At 46.3% G+C, this 16,713-nt stretch overlaps 1 protein-coding gene across 1 annotated transcript in view; it reads left to right on the top strand.

Annotated features, from left to right (window-relative positions):
- Nucleotides 1-16,628, top strand: part of LAMA5 (laminin subunit alpha 5) — a 267,511-nt gene extending 250,883 nt beyond the window's left edge. The window contains exons 70-80 of the mRNA XM_054980364.1: nucleotides 994-1,124; nucleotides 1,221-1,388; nucleotides 3,638-3,770; nucleotides 5,170-5,309; nucleotides 6,542-6,731; nucleotides 10,405-10,557; nucleotides 11,694-11,853; nucleotides 11,999-12,129; nucleotides 14,088-14,178; nucleotides 14,897-15,016; nucleotides 15,642-16,628. Of these exons, the coding sequence (XP_054836339.1) occupies nucleotides 994-1,124; nucleotides 1,221-1,388; nucleotides 3,638-3,770; nucleotides 5,170-5,309; nucleotides 6,542-6,731; nucleotides 10,405-10,557; nucleotides 11,694-11,853; nucleotides 11,999-12,129; nucleotides 14,088-14,178; nucleotides 14,897-15,016; nucleotides 15,642-15,799 (1,575 nt within the window). The 3' untranslated portion in view covers nucleotides 15,800-16,628. The remainder of the gene's footprint in view (nucleotides 1-993; nucleotides 1,125-1,220; nucleotides 1,389-3,637; nucleotides 3,771-5,169; nucleotides 5,310-6,541; nucleotides 6,732-10,404; nucleotides 10,558-11,693; nucleotides 11,854-11,998; nucleotides 12,130-14,087; nucleotides 14,179-14,896; nucleotides 15,017-15,641) is intronic.
- Nucleotides 16,629-16,713: the final 85 nt, after the last annotated feature.

Raw genomic sequence — 16,713 nt, 5'->3', positions numbered from 1 at the left:
GTTTAGGGCAAACCTCAAGGGAACAGCGCTTTGGATCCGGTAAGCCTGTACAATTTGAATGAGGCCAGGGTCCTACCTTCATAGGTAATATGTGCCCTGAGGTGGAAGAACCCACCTAGCTGTTAGAACAAAGACTCCAACAGTCAGTTCCTGGGATTGATAAAAGGTTTAATTACCTTGATTGGTAGCTCCCGGGGCGTGTGAAAGAGAATGCAAAATTTGTTCTAGTGCTGCACAAAGGGGCAGTTTGTTAATGAAGTCCACTGGAGCTAAGTTGATGAATTTAATTGGGGAACATGCCCGCCCAGGAATGAACTGTAAATACTTATGAATGTCATTTGATTAGCTTCTCAATCAAGGACAGAAGATCTCATCACGGGAGGAGGAAAAGGAATGTATTAAGTGGGGATGACTCTGCGAGACCTTTGTTGTGCTGGATTCCTTGGGGTTGGGGAGACTGCAAATCTAATCACCGCAAATCTCTCTGCATTCCTATGTGGCATTCCATTCATGCCTGCGTCTCCCGGGCGGGACTCAGCAACGGTTAGCTGGAGGTCCGCTGGCTGCAATACAAGCTGCCATTTTAAATCCAGAGGCCTGGTGATTTCTATCACAAGCATCCATGTTAAAATGGCTATTAAAGATGGCGGAGGCCTGGCTGACTGCTTACAACAGGTGTCTGCCGTCCAGCTCAGAAGGGTCTTTCCCAACACCTTCTAGTGAAGATCCTTTAATTGAAAGTTCCATGGATTGATCCTGGTACATTCTTATATCTAAAGCATATGGTTTGACACTGTGACACTACTGCTCTTTTAGGTCCAGCTTCACGTGAAGGGAATTTTAATTCTCCTGGCTTAGTGTATCTATCCTCTGTTATTGGAAGGAGGGTAGCTCCAGCTGTCCTGCCTCAAGATGAATTTTTGCCTCATTTTATAGCCAGTAACCTCAGGGGCAAGTTGCTCTGCCAGAGCTGAGGGTCTGTTTCCTCCTCAGGAAGGGGTCTGCCAGGTGACCTTGAAGAACGGCAGAGTAGCTGTGAACGTCCTGACAACAGAACTTACCACGAAGAACGCATACGCAGATGACACAAGCCACTACGTTGCCATCTACAGTGACTCCACAGGGTACTTATCGCTGAACCGTTCCTTGTGTTGTGCTCCTCTTTTCCCCAGGCACAGACAGGCCAGTGGCCATTGGAACATAATGCATTTCTGTTTCAGGGTCCGGCTTTACATCGATGACCAACTTCAGGGGACCAAACAAGGGGCTGATCGCCACAGAAGGCAAAAGCCGCAAGAGGAGCTGGCGTTGTTCCACATGGGTGGAATGCCCCAGATCAGCGAAACGGGCAACCTCTCCGGCTGCATCGGGAATGTCTTTGTCAGGCGGTAAGTGCGGGTATGACATAGCTTTTCCAGCTATGGCATGTCCTCCCTCCCCGTTCTCCCCAGGTAGACTAATTTTTTTCCCCTTCCCAGCTTCCCTCGGTAGGGCCAAATCCAGTATGATGGGGGAGCTCCATGGCAGGATCTCCCATGGCAAGGTTTTATGTATGAAGGTGTCTGATCTGGAGCAGCATTTTTGGGGAAAGTGAGCTTTAACCCTTTCGCCCCATGCTGTTTGCGTGATATAAAGTTCCGTTTTAAATCTGCTGTTATCTTCACTGGGGGGAAAATAAGTCCCATATTTCTTGTTCCTTTCCCCCCACGGGAATCAGCAGCAGCTTCATGGTTGCAATTTAGAAAAACAGCATGGGGGTAGGATTCCCCCCTCCCGTATAAATATTCCCCTGCCTTTTATAATAAGCGCAGAAGGAAGCAAAACAGGGTTGCTCCTACCTGTAAATGTTGTTCATCAATTGCTCTTCTGTGCAGGCACACATGGGAACTGTGCATGCTCAGGCCTGGCCTGCGCATGCACAGTTCCCATGTGTGCCTGCAGAGAAGACATGACGATCAACAGGCATTTTGCACACATGCCCCCTCCCATCCCACCCTTCTGGTTCAGCAGCAAGACTTTGACAGGTCTCAGCAGCCAGTCCTGGTGCGTTGACAGGTGTGCCTAGATGAGATCTGCACCTGCCACGTTCTCGTTTGCATTTTGAAGGGGAATGCTTTTACGATTGGAGCAGGGCGTTTTAAAAAGAAGCCCTCATCATCCAATTCCAGCTCAATTTTTAAATCAATTCCTCGTTCTCGTGAATGTCGCAAGACTAGTCAGGAATTTCAACGCCTCTGGATGAAGACGTGCTTTCGAAGGGTAATTGCCCTGAGCGAGAGTGCCTTTCATTACAAGAGTCATTTTCAAATGGGAAACAGTTTTTCTCACTCTGTCTGCTAGTGAAATCCCCGAGAATTGCTTGCAGGAGAGTGTGGGGAGTTCTGCAGATGCCGTGGTTCTCAAACTGGGGTTGGGGGGGCGCTAGGCTCCAAAAGTGGGTTGCAGCTCTTTTGCAGGAGGTTTGTGAGACCAAAAGGGAGAGGGAGGGATACAGTAGGCTGAGATCAGAAGCCCTGGAAGCCTCCAGCCAAAAAAAAATAAAGGGCACCACGGAACTAGACTAAGCAATGCAAACGTGCAAGACAGTCTGTGACCACAGTTTACAATCTGTAATCATTATGTGATTAAAGTGCACAGTGCCAAATGATTTTAGAAATTGACTGAATGTTTAACTTCACTATTAGCCACTAAAGTGCATTGTGCTATAAGGTCAATAAATACAATGATAAATACTTAATACCTGAATATATCAAACTATGAGGCTTTATAATTGGCAACAAAATAATACATAGTCATCAGGGCTGTTGTCCTGTATAATCAACCGCCAGAGCAAACTCAATAGCACAATGCATTTTAATGGTGAAGTTAAACATTCAGCCAATATCTAAAATCATTTGGCACTGTGCACTTTAATTCCATAACGATTACAGATTGTTAACTGTGGCCATGGAAGGTTTTGTATCTTTCCATTGCTTAGCCCTGAAAGTCTTGCCAACAAATGCAGGTTTGGTTCTGTATAATGTGTGAAATGGCCATAGGAAACAATGCATGCCTCAGTAACGCTATAAACACAAAACATGAAAAAGAAAAAAATAAATTGGCCCCGATTAACTGATGAAAGAATTTTGTGGTTTATGTTGAGAAATGGGGAAGTATGTTACTCTGCACATAAAAAATGTGAGAGCCCCTGCTGTGTAGGGCATACACTTCGTTCATGCAGGACCTGTTGGCCACGCCATCACTCGACAAGAACATGATACATGTCCTAAAATGCTCCCAACATTCTCCTGTAGGTGTGCATCTCAGGAGATCTCCATAGGTGGGAAGGCAGTTGTCGCCTGCCCTTACAGATAACAGCATCAGAGAGGAATGGTGGGCGGTGGGGGATGCAGGGTCCTGAATTTCTTTTTAAAACTTCAACAGTCTAGCACGCAACTGTGAGTTAATATGATAATAAGCAGAATTTGGTTGTTATCCAGGCGTCGCAAGGACAAAGCAAACCTGATGCTCTGAGACTTGCTCTCCTTCCGGGACTGGCTAATATAATCCGAAAGACCTCATCCACCTTCCTAACAGCTGCCACCTGGCTGCTGTCCTGGCTGAACAGTTGTTGAGCTCCATTCTCTTTCTGCAACAGGAAATCAGGCCCACAGGTAGTTGTGGATCTGCAGCAAAACACTGAGAGCGTCAACGTGACCATGAACTGTCCCCGGGATCGGCAGCCGCAACAAATGAGGGCACCAGAGAAGAAGGGCAAGTGGAAACCCAAGGTGATGGAAATCTTCTGCTTTGGGGGGTCATTTTGCCCTTGACAAAAGCAGACACCCCTCCTCATCCCCAGGAATGTTGAGCTGTGGGTTTAAATGGAGCAACCATCATCCATGGTCCCTTTCCTAGCCTATCTTGCATTATGCAGAAGGAAACACGTGGAGTAGCTGTTCTTCATTTCTTGTTGAGTCTCACTGTGGCCCTTTTGTGCAAGTGATGAGACATCATCTCCTGGGCTCCACTAAGGTGACATAATCCCTTTCGCTCACCGACCTAAATGTTCTGGTCTGTGGATGTTCTGTGGCTGTTCTTGGTCTGCAGACACCGTTCTGCATTTGTAGCCCGCTCAGTATGGCCGCGTCCTTCGTTCCAACTCAAGAGGGGTGCTTTTTCCTTCCTTTGAGTCAAGATGTGAGGCCACGTTGTGGCTGAAGCTCCTGCAGGCACTCTCACCCTCTCCCTTTCTGTTGATTCTAGCAGTGGCATACTGATGCTTGCTAATAATAAGGCTTGCCAGTATAGGAACTGGGGGAGGCGGGCTCTTGTCTTTCCATGATGATGACAACAGGCCACAAGGGGCCTCCTGTATTAGTACAGCTTTCCCAATAAGTTGTCCTCTATATGTCATTTTTTACAGGCCATGAACTGAAATGAAAATATTTGTCATCTGCTTTTTTATTTATTTATTTTACTTCCTTTATATCCCACCTCTCCCCCCACCAAGGGGAACCATAGTGACTTACATCATTGCTCTCTCCTCACAACAACCCTGTGAGATTGTTCGGATGAGTGTGTGTGACTGGCCCAAGGTCACCCAGTGAGCTTCCATGGCAGAGTGGGGATTCGAACTAGGGTCTCCTGGATCCTAGCCTGACATTCTAGCCACTACACCACACTGGCTCTTCATATTGGTTTGTGGAGAAGGTGACATATTGCTCTTTACAAAGGCGCTTAGGACAACATGGGTGTGTATGTGAATGGGGCCGAGAATGCCTTTCTGTCTTCTACATTCATTCACAGAAACTCTTTGACACCTCTGGCAGTTGTTCTGGCTCCTGCTAGGGGAGTGGCAGTGGCTTTTTGACCAGAAGGGATCTCTGGAACAGAATGCTGTAGTGTCTGGGCCACGAGTTGGGAAGAACCTAACACTGACCCATTCCGTACAGATCCCTGTTGGAAGAGGGATGTGTTTATAGACTTGCAGCATGAGTTCTGCTACCTAGTGGAAGAGACTCTTCATATTTGAATCCCTGGTTTCGTTTCTCTTTTAAGATCTAGCAGTCTGAAAGTTCCATGGTCAAGCTTTTTGTTCTGTTGGTGTCTAGAACTTTGGCTTTGGTTCCTATGAAACAAACTCAGGTAAAGGGAGAAAAGAGAGAGTTTTGCACTGTTTCTCTGCAGGTGGAAAGCACAGCTGTGCCGAAAGACAGCACTTGTCAACTACTGAAACACCCCAAAGCCATTAAAGGTTCCTTCCAGTTTGGTGGATCCTCAGAGAGCCGTTTGGAATTTGATGACACTCCAGCAACATTCCAAGAGAGGTAAGAATCCGAAACCCTCAAACACCTACTGTCTCTGCTCCCTTTTTATTAATAACTTCTTTGCTGAAGTGAGAATATGGAATTGGCAGATCTGAGATATTTCTCTGGCTTAGCCTTGGGAAATGGAGCAGATTTGCCCACAAGGGGGGCCCTTGGTAAAGCTAAAAGAAGTTCTTTACAGTCCAAAAGTAAAATCTAGAACACAATCCACATAATTCGTTTTATTAGAACCAACCCAGTGATGCATAACAATGTTCCCACCATCATATTGTGCAGAAGTCTTCAGTCTGGATGCTACCAAAACATTTTTTTGCCATGTATGAAAAGAGGGTTGGGGACAAAAAATGTCTCAGGACATGTTAACTTCTGTTCAAGCCTGTGTTATATGTTAGATGTTGAGCAGATTCAAACCATGCTGGTTTCACGTTAGACCTACTTCTGCTCCAGGCAAGAGGCAATAAATGGATTATGCTCTCTGACCCAAGGATCTCTTATAAATAAGAGAATTTCAGAAACTCTTGGTTCTTATTAGGTTAGAGCTTAACCATTAGACACTGTTGCTAGATCTACTAGTGGTGGCACTCTCTTTCAGGGCAAAGAGACTTCTCCTGTCTCTTACATGAAGGAAGCTTTCCTTGTGCAAGAGGAAATCACCACCCCTAGCAGAACAGATCCATGTTCTAACCAAGCTGTTGCTTGTAAAGTTGGCTGTGATTGTACTGGATTAGTGAGATGCCAAAACAGAAAAGAAAAAAGTTTACATTGTTGCCACATTTTGATAATCTTACAACAGTTCCCCATAGCACTTGTAAGGAAATCATGGGAGAGCTCTGGAGTTCATTGATGGCTCCCTTTCACTCAAGACGGATTCAGTGGTATCGATAGGAATTAAATAAGCAGAGGCTGGAGATCCAGTATCGATCCCTGGCTGCACCCCATGCAGCCAGGGATCGATACTGTTTCATTAACATGTTTAAGATTTTCATTAACATGTTTAAGAAAGCAGCTAAAAATCAAAGATTTATAATTAACTGGAATCCATACAAAATAGAAAATAAAGGACTAACCTCTTGCCAATTACTGAGGAGTCCAAATGCCGCAGCAGGGATAGCCAGCAGAGGCCGTCCTTGGCTCCCTCTCTCTGCCACCAGCAGTAGCAGCCTCTGAGCCAGCACCGTTCCCATCTCCAACTCCACTTCAGAATGCACTCGTGGTATCTGATTCTTCTCCAGGTTCCATTTCTCCATGGAGGTCCGGCTGAACTCTTCCAACGGCCTGCTGTTTTACATGAGCAGTGAATCTCAAGGCTCCTTCTTTTCCCTTTTCGTCTCGGGTGGCCGCTTAGTTCTCTTGGCTGACGTAGGCGGGAATAAAGTGAGGCTCCGGAGCAAAGACAAGTTCCGCGCTGCAAGGTGGCACACGGTAAGGAAGGGGAAGGAGCCCCGGGGGCCTGGCTGGAGCTGCATGTTCACATTCTATGGGTAATCAGGAGACGTCAAACTAAATTCTTCTTGAAAAAACCCCCACGTCATTTCTTTTATTAGGACCAACCCAAACGACTCAAAAAACTGTGAGCGAGCTTTCAGGTTCTCTATAACTCTTCATCAGGCTGGGTTTTTTTAAAGGGATGGTTGGATGGGATACTTGTCTTTGGCCATGATATAAAGGCCTTTTTCTAGACATCTTGTGCGAAATGCTGAGCGAGTATCGAGATTGCAAAGGGGTGATGGCTTCAGGTTGCACCCTTAGCTCTATGGGATGAGGAAGCTAAAAGGAGAACCATCCCCTTGAAAATGCAAAGAACGACAATTGATCAGTTGTCTCCAAGGGAAAAAATATAGAAGTCGTTGCCTGTCCGCTGTGAGGTTTGCTTGCTTTCATCTTTGTTTTACTCATAGTTCACTTTTCGCACTGATACTCAAGACGGATTATATAGTGTAAATCAATGTTATCAATAGGATGAGAAATCTAATACGCAATGTAATAGGACTAGGATTACAGAAATCTGAAACAAAACACAGAATATTAGACATGATCTATTTCTGCACGCACTAGGGTCTTTGTGTGAAAGAAATCTCACACTAGCTCCTTGTACTGCATTAAAAATAGTGTGTCCTGAATCATTTTTGTGCTCGCACATGATGTCTTGCAAACAGTTTCTTGGCACACACAAGGAAGGAAGAGTGAGGTGTCACACAAGATTTTGTTAAGCAGAATCGCATTAACTCTATTTAGGCTTCTGCTTTCACATTGCTGAATATTAGCAGTACTGGAGATTAATTTTAGTTGCTGCATGTTGTGTATTGGTTGTTGTCATGTTGGGTATTAGTTGTTGTTGAGGGGGGACATCCATCAGCACAGTATTTTCCCTCCAGTTGGCACACCCCTCTGTCAGTTGAATGCAGGCGTTTGCCTTGGCAGCCTCCCCTAGTTTTTCATTGCAGTGGTGTCAAACAGGACAGGTCACTGAAGATTCCTCCCAGGAAGCAGAGTGAAGTTGGAAGAACTATTTAGTGTTTGGGATAGCCCAAGCAAGCCAGATCTCATCAGATCTCTGAAGCTAAGCAGGGTCAGCCTTGGTTAGCAATTGAATGGGAGACCTCCCACAAAGAACACGGTTCCTGAGGCAGACAGTAGCAAGCCACCTCTGTTGCTCTCTTGCCTTGAAAACCCAACCAGGGCCTGGCATAAATCAGCTATGCCTTGACGGCACTTTCTACCACCACCTTGGGCAGATAAGCTGACCTCAACCCTCGCAGGCCAATAGACGTCTCAGTACATGGGACGAAGAACTCTCTCATCCCTGTCAGTTGTATTCTATGTTGCCATTTTGCAGCTTCCGTCTTGGATCTTTGTTCGTAGCTTGGTCTGAAGTCTGCTTTCCACAAAACTACCTTTGCTCACAATCATTTTTTGCTACCTTGGTTCTCTCGCCCCGTTGCTGACTTTAGATTGTAAAATCCTTTAGGCACAAACCTGTCTGTGCGCTTGTGTTTCTTGAACTGTGTATAGCACTGATAGATAACACTATTTCATTCTTGTAACGTACGGTTTAGAGAGGGAGATCATTTGTTTTACGCTTCTCAGATTTCTTCCTAGTTCTAGCTTTTTTAAAATATATATATATATATATATTGTTGACCTCTTTCCAGTGGAGCAAATTGTTTCTTTGGCTGCTCCAAGAGCCGGTTCTACTTGCCAATATTTGCCCTGCTTCAGTGACTGCAGTTTATTAACATGTACTGTGAAGCCCAGAGTCTTAACACTGGTGCACTCCAAAGCGGAATTTTGTGTGTGAAGCACGGCTTGAAATTGACACGTAAAATTCAGAAAGTTTATAGAGATCTTAAGGGGTTTCAAGAACTCTGTGCACAATAAGTAACACCTGAACTGCTCCTGCTAAGAAGCACAATCTATAATCCCTGTAGATTTGGCTGGGAACATTTGAACATGATCGTATGTGAATATTGTCCATTGGGTTAGCCTCGGGCCTTTTCAAACATTATGCTTTTTGGTATAATCGTAAGAATTTTTTTAACATGCTTTCCTCTCAAAATTTATGAATGAGATGAAATACATTTGTAAACAAAGGTATCACATACATCATGTCCTCTTCAGAGAGCTACTGCTATCAGTAGTTGTAATGTTTATGGTTCATACAGATGCAAGATTGCTTGTGATTAGAGATGGGCACGGAATGAAAAAAAAGAACCACTCGGTTCGTGGTTCGTTAATTTCCGTGGAACATGGACTTAATGAACTCACCCAATTTCTGAACCAGTTTGGGGTTCAGGGGGGCCCAGGATGGCCCCCTTCATGCTCAGAGAGCCCAAACTCGCAGGGAGTTTTCAGTAGGCTCTCCTCCAGCTACCCTCCAAGTTTCATGAAGATTGCAATATGAATCTCCAAGTTATAAAGCCCCAAAGCTGGTGCCCCCAGGAAAGTCTGGGGGGCGGGGCGGTAAAAAGCTAAGACTAGGATCGGGGGGGTAGAGAAAGGAAAAAAGCACCCTTTCCCCAAACACCTCCCCGGTCCCCAGTCAGTAAGAAAAACAAGAAAGCAAGAGAAAAGAAAAGAGGCTTTTCAGCCCCTTTTCCAGCTGCCAGAAGTGCAGGCCAAAGATCCAAGTTCCAATCCCAACACCACAGCCAGCCACCAAGCTCTCCTCCCTCTCCCACTCTAGAGAAACTGAAACCAGGAATCACATGGCTTTCCCTATTTATGGACAAAGCCGAAAGATTGAACAACACAGGAGTGCTCTGGTTGGTAGAAAAACCTGCCTAACATGGTTTTGGAAGGAAGAGATTGGTGCTACCATGGCTGCTGAAGAACTACCTCCTCAGTTGCCTTGGAGATTCTAACCCCCCACCCCTTTCCTGGCTGGATAGGCCAGAGTGGGAGCTCTCTAGTTGGCAGGGACAGCTGCCAATCAAACCTGGAGGCCTCAGATTGGGGGCAAGCTAACGACTGCCACTGTTGCCTGGGGGAGGGAGTATTTGACACCAAAAGTGTCCGAACTGGCAACGGAACAGTAAGAAAAGTTCATTTGGTTCGTAAGGTATGTTCTGTGTCCTCTGTATTTTATTATAACAATTCTTGTAGCGCAAAATCTTAATGTTCCTCTGACCCTGTTATTCCCCCTTCTTCTTTTGTACCCCCCTTTCTTCTGAATTTTTTTTAAAAAACTCGTTTGGTTCAGAAAAACGTGGTCCCACGGAACGCGTGCTTCTTTGACTACGAACCGGCCGTTCCGTAGGGAATTTTGTTCCGTAGTTCATTTTGTGCCCATCTCTACTTGTGACTAAAAATCAGTGCGGCTCAGTAGATAAAAGGTGAGTCTCAGACATAGATGACTGAGCGGGTTATCTCTGCTCAGACTTCAACTTATCTGTAAAATGGGAATGAATGCGAACTGTTCTTAGAGATTGTTGTGCAGGTGAACGTACTCAACGTCTAGACACTACATAGATACCGAATGTCACTCGCCATACCAGATTTGTGCAATACAGTAATCAAGAGTGCATCGGGCAGATGTGGCCGCCCAGGGCCAGTGATTGCCACTGCTGTTCTGAAATTCAGTTCTTGCACCTGGCAGATCTTCTTCAGCAGAGACAGAGGCAGAGTTCAGCTCATCATTGATGGGCTGAGAGCCCAGGAGAAGCCGTTGCCCGCTGCCGAAGACTTCTGGATATCTGGCCCTTTTTACATAGGCGGGGCACCTGTGGAGAAAGCCAAAGCTCATATACCGGTAAGGGGTCTTAATCCATAGCAGCATTTGGCATAGCATAGAGAGCGCTTTTTGCCTAGTTCAGTTCCTCCATGGTAGGAAGGTGCATCGCAAAGCACAGAAGGAGGTTGCGGGGCTGGGAGTATGTGTTGCTAGGCTGTGCTTTTCTAGGCTGAATACCATGGATCAAGATGGCTTCTTTGTTGTGCTCCCATTTGATAGGTAAATCGAAAGGCTGAGAAAACAAAAGAAAATGTACTCCAGTAAAAATGGAAAGGAACCTTTAAAATGCAATTTTAATCAATCTCACTGAAAATCACTTTACAAATGATGCCTCTTGGAATAAAATCTCTAAATAAATACATCATACAGATGCACAAATATCAAGTAACCACAGACGTGCAGACAGGCACATTGCACAGTAATGCAAACAAAAGACCAAACATGTTTCAACAAAATTGCCTTCTTCAGTGGTCGCAAGTTATACAAGACACACAAAAAATACAGATACAAGCAAATGCACTGCTTCCGATCAGAGAAAAACAATTAAAACGGTCAGTTGTGTTCAGTAGTCTCTTCTTATGACATCAAGTTCTCCATATAACTCAAAGTAGTCCATCATAAAAAAATTGGATCAAAGCATATGGCTCAGTGCACGGGGCTAAAATAGCCACCCTCTAACATATCAAATAAATCCTTCCCATTCAAAAGAATATAAATGATCAGGAAATGACAGCCAGTTGTTGGGATCACTGACGGGAATCTATACAGCCATTGTTTTTTCTCTCTGGTTCCCTCTCTGAGGACTGATTGACGCAGTTGGCATACTGGAAATTCCACAAGGACAGTGGGGCCAGTGTGGTGCAGAGATGCTAGGTACGTGCAGTTGCCCAGCGAGGCAGTTACAGGACTAGGAATAGATCAAGTTGGGTAGCTGTCTTAGTCTATCGGTAGCAGAAGAGCAAGAGTCCAGTAGCACCTATAAGACTAACAAAGTTTGTGGTAGGGTGTAAGCTTTTGTGAGCCACAGCTCACTTCTTTAGATACTACAGGAATGAAACCTTAGGCCCTCCAGAGAGCACAGGCTGGCCTTCGAAGAAGCTAGGTGGTTAACCTGTTCGGATGCTGTTCCAAAAACCTGCTGCTTCTTTCTGCAGGATGCTTCTGCCACCAGCTTTAACGGCTGCCTCAGGCACTTGCAGTTGGACCGGAAGCCTTTGGAGTCACCATCCCGTGTGTTTGGTGTGACCCCTTGTTACCTGGGGACTTTGGAAAGTGGCATCTTTTTCTCTGCGGAGGGAGGATACATAACCCTAGGTACTGTTTGGACGGTCTTTCCCCCTCTCCCCTTTACAGGCCCCTCCGCCTCTCCCAGCTTCCTCACATCTCATTCCCATTCCCAAAGCATGAGCCGCCTTCGGGGCCTTGTCCAGTTTTAACAGGCTTGCGTTTTCTCCCCTAGATGGGTATGTGGCTATCGGGCAGGACTTTGAGTTGATGCTGGAAATTCGCCCACGAAGTGCATCTGGTCTGATATTTCACATTGGCACAAGACAAACAAACTACCTCAGTCTGTACACAAGCAGTCAAAAGGTAATCTGGCGGGAGAGAGAGATGGCCGGAAGCATTTTGTAGTGTAAAAACAAGCGTCTGTCCCAGGCCTCGATCTTCAGTGTCTATGTCTGCTTATTGCCTTATCTGATTCTACTGTAATAAGCCCAGCCATATAGATTCTACTCAGTAGGTTGAAGTTAATTTGAATTCATATATCCAAAGGGGGCCGGGGTGATAGTTCAGTCATTCACCCCTCTTGCTGCAGATTTCTGGTTTGCCCGTCATGCTGTTCCTGGGGGTCCCACCTACCAGGAGCAGCCCTTTGGGAAAATCATTTGGCTGCAGTTCAGCGGCTACTTTGATGCAATCAGTAATTAAATTATGGAATTCACTGTCAGTGGATGTATTGTGTTGCTGGCCACGAGCACAGATGGTTTTAAAAGGGGAAGCAATAGAGGACAGGGCAGTCAGTGGCTGTTAGGCACAGTGACTCAAGGACCTTCCATATTCAGAGGCAGTAAAATTCTGAAACTCAGTGTTAGGAGGCAACATCTGAGGATGCGGACAGGATTCTTGCACGCTTGAGACCTACCACTTGCTTGCCCCCGTTGGCTGCTTAAAGCTGCTGGTCCCCGGGAGACTGTAAATGCCTTACTGAGAGAGGGGGAGGTAACCCCTGCTTTGAAGTGAGCAGTGGTGCATCTGCTCCTAACGAAACCTACTCTGGACCCAGGAGAGCTGAATAACTACTGTTCAGTCTACAATGTACTATTCTTGGGCAGGATGATTGAGTGGAGGCTGGCCAGCCCCAGGGATTCCTGAATGAAACGGATTGTGAGGAGTGACTCTCAGGATTCAGACGGGGAGGTTCTGTTCTGCAGGATTTCCAGTCCTACCTTGAGGGCATGTTTTAGAGTGTCGTGCTGGGGGACGGCTGCCCTGCCCCTTGGCCACCAGCCCACGGCATGCCCCAAGGTCCCATCTTGTCCCCCAGGCTTTTCAACCTCTAATGTAAAGCAGAGAGGAGAGGCCAGCTGGAGATTTGGGCTGGACTAGATAGATCACCAGTCTGATCCAGATGAGCTCTTCTTATATACTTTTGCGGGGGCTGCAGGGGAGGCAGGGAAGTTCCCTTCTGCTCATAGAAGTGCCATCGGTTACTGGAAACGATTAGCAGGATCCAGCATACCAAGAATACGGAAATGCCTGTTCACATCAGGACAAACTGTAGAACTTGCATTGGCCTGGAATGGGGGGGGGGGGTGCAGGCGTTGGGAGTTTGGTTTCTTTTTTCCTGTCCAACCTTTGTGCTGCATACAAGGAATCAAACGGACACGTATCTAAAAGCAGCCGTGTCAGTCCCTGCCCGGTTTGACCCCTTAGTTCTCCACAGCAAACACACACGGGATTTGGTTGAAGTAATGTTTATTAGAGATCCACCAGTTCAGGTTGATCAGACAGTGGAAAATTGGCAGAAGGGTCTGATCAACCTGAACTGATGGATCTCGAATAGAAGTTACTTCAACCAAATCCCCCGTGTGTGCGCTGTGGAGAACTAAGGGGTCAAACCGGGCAGGGACTGACACGGCTGTTTTTAGATAAAAGGGAGTTACGTAGGTTGTTGATTTGGTTCTGTGTACCACTGCAAGCTTTGGGCCATTAGGGAACCAAGAAACCTTTCCATAATTTCTGCCTCGGCTACAGGACTGGAAAGGGGTGTTCTGCACTGGCCAGTTTTGGCTCATTACTGATCATTTCATTGAGGATTTCTCGATAAACCTGCTAGCAGTGTGTTAGAGCCTGAGGATCCATTCCGCCGCTGGAGGCGCTTTGGGAGCAGACAAAGCCTTTGGGACAGCGCCTTGTGCCAAGGAGCAGCTCCTTCCACAAGAGAAAAGCACCACTGCTAGTGGGACCGAGAGCATGGAAGACCACCAGGCTAGCTGAGCCGTCTCTGTGTAACCCTGAAATTCTCTGAACCCTTTTGATTTCATTAGGTGACTGTGGTTGCAAACACTGGTGCAGGGGAGTTCTCCACCTCCGTGGCCCGTCCTTTGCTCTGTGATGGCCAGTGGCACACAATTGCAGGTAGGGTCTTCAGAAGGAATCGGTTGCTTTGATGCCCTCGCAGGCTGTCATTACTTTGGGGGTGGGGGTTTTGCAAGGCGTAACTTGGGGGGGGTGGATTTTGAACAATTCAGTCCCCTCGGGGAGAGGTAAGTATTATATGTGCAAAGGTCTCAGCTGTGGGCTTTGTAACCAGGAGACCGGGAGGGGGGTAAATGGGGGAGAGGAAAAACCATCTTCTGTGTCCCTGAATGCCTTGAAGAAAAGGCAGAAGATAAAGGTTGTGCTAGGGACACACAACTCACCCAGCCTACCAGGAGGTGGACCCATACCCTAGCCTACAGCCTGCATTGTGCAACTCCATTTTTTGGAGCAGTTTCTTCTCGTGATGCAAAGGTGCGCAGCTATAGCATGTCAGCCTTTCTCCTCCTGCTGCCCCTCCATTTAGACAGAATTCAAAGCAGCTTTGTAAGAACCATGTAGCGTGGAGAAGTAGTGTTGTTCCTCACCCTGGGCCCTTCCTGGTTTGGGAGAAAAGAGAACTCGCAAGTCAGTGTTGTAGAGTACAGAGGTAGTTCCGATCCTCGTTCACCCTGAAACTCAAGTCAGTGACCTTGGGCGACAGGAAGAAGCATCTCTACCTACCACAAGGAAGAGCAGGATTTTTATATGTACTACAGAAATAAATGACATGTGAAATGGATGTGGTCTCTCAGTAAGCCTATTCTCTCTTTCCCAGTTATCAAGAGCAGCAATGTAATCCAGGTAGATGTGGATACAGAGGGAAATTACACAGTAGGACCCAACCAGGTCCTCCCTTCAACCATCAAAGAGAATTTCTACCTCGGTGGAATGCCAGGTGAGCAGTTTGAAGCGATACGGGCAGCTTTGCGAATTCTGACTGTAACCTCTTGCTATTTCTTGAAATATCTCTTTCCTCTCCGACAAGCTACATTTACTGCAAAGGCAGGGGAAGGCAGGAAACGAACTCTAGGGGGGAAGCAGAAGGCACTTCCATGTTCAGCCTCTGCTGGGTCATTGCATTTGAAAATGATGGGTTTTGTGGCAAAGTTAGTGAAGGTGGCAAATATAGCTTTAAGGGGGGTGATGGTTAAAAGCTGGAATGATTTAAGCCACAGCCTCCTTGCAGCTGACCTCACTTGGTGCTGAAGCATCAAGAGGAGCAATCCACTCCATCTGGCTCCAAGCACGCGAACTCAAACTCCTGGGGCATTTGGGCAGAGGAAATTTCTTCCACCCACGGACTAGGCCTAGGCTTCTTCGTTAGCAAAAACTCAGCTGTTGCACCATGTATTCACATCTGCCTTTCAGTCTAAAGTCAGTCACAGTTCACAGAAGTTACATCACGAGTCTCGTTCCTTTCCCTGGCGACGCACAACTTTGTTTCTCAATAGCTGTGGTCACCCCCACCCTTCAGAAGTGGACATACAGCGGTCACACTAACTTTGTTTTCCTTTATGCAGAAGCAGCCACCAATGTTGGTCTCACTTCACCCACGCCTCGTGCCCCGCCTTATGTTGGCTGCATGAAGAACCTGGTGATAAATCAAAACCAAATCAACCTGCTGCAGGCTGGGACCACCAACGGCTCGGTGGGGCTGAAGGGTTGCCCCGTGATGTAAAAAACCAAACCAGTTGCACATCAGCACGACAAAATGCTGCACCACCCTCTGTGAGGCTCCCAGGTTCTCTCTCCGCCAGCTGTGCACAGGGTCTGTATCAGCAGTAGGTTTTGCAGAGGCCTACGGTTTCCGGACTTTGAATGGTTACACATTTTCCCTACGCAGCCACAGCAAGATGTTTTGAGGAATGCAAGAACTGTGTAGCTGAAGCAGGAAGAGCTCAGCTGTGAAATTTTAAGTCAACGTCTCTCTCTCTCTGCGCCTCTTGACACCTGCTGCTCCATACCCACCTCTGAATCAGTGCTGGTATAAGTTGCCGCTAGCCTAAAAGGGCAAGGACAGCGGAGTCCGACTAGTTGCATTGACCAGCTACAGTTTGCTGCCCATTAAAAATGACCAGATGAGGAGGAGGGGGATGACCAAGTAGAAGAATACAGCTCCTCGTTACATACTCACTGCAGTCAGCTTAGAAAGTTTAATATATTTCCTAGTAAAATTCCCAGTCTATTACCTTTTCAAGGACAAAAGGCACACAGATCTCTCCTCCACCAAGGAAGAGGGCTAACCAGCTTTGGCTGTTGCCCCATTAAATATCTGGCTCTGTTTTGTCCCCAAATCCCCTTGCAGACACTAACATCACCGCCCTTTCAGTATATATGGTTCACTTGTGCACTTAGACATGTCCTTAAATATATTTGTGTGTGTGTGTATATATCTCCTCACATGGGACAAGATGTTGGTTCTGAATTGAACTGTATAACTTATCAATATATTGGGTTTTTTAAAAAAAATCTGGGGTAAATATTGTAAAATGGTTTTTTTTAACAAGTCTCGTTTTCTTTCAACCATGTAATTATTTTGTTTTTAAGCTGAATTAAAAGAATGAATCTGTAAATCACTGGTACATACTTTTG

Source organism: Eublepharis macularius, chromosome 5 (assembly GCF_028583425.1).
Source record: "Eublepharis macularius isolate TG4126 chromosome 5, MPM_Emac_v1.0, whole genome shotgun sequence".
NCBI classification, from domain to species: Eukaryota; Metazoa; Chordata; class Lepidosauria; order Squamata; family Eublepharidae; genus Eublepharis; species Eublepharis macularius.
This window is presented reverse-complemented; position numbering and strand designations above follow the sequence as displayed.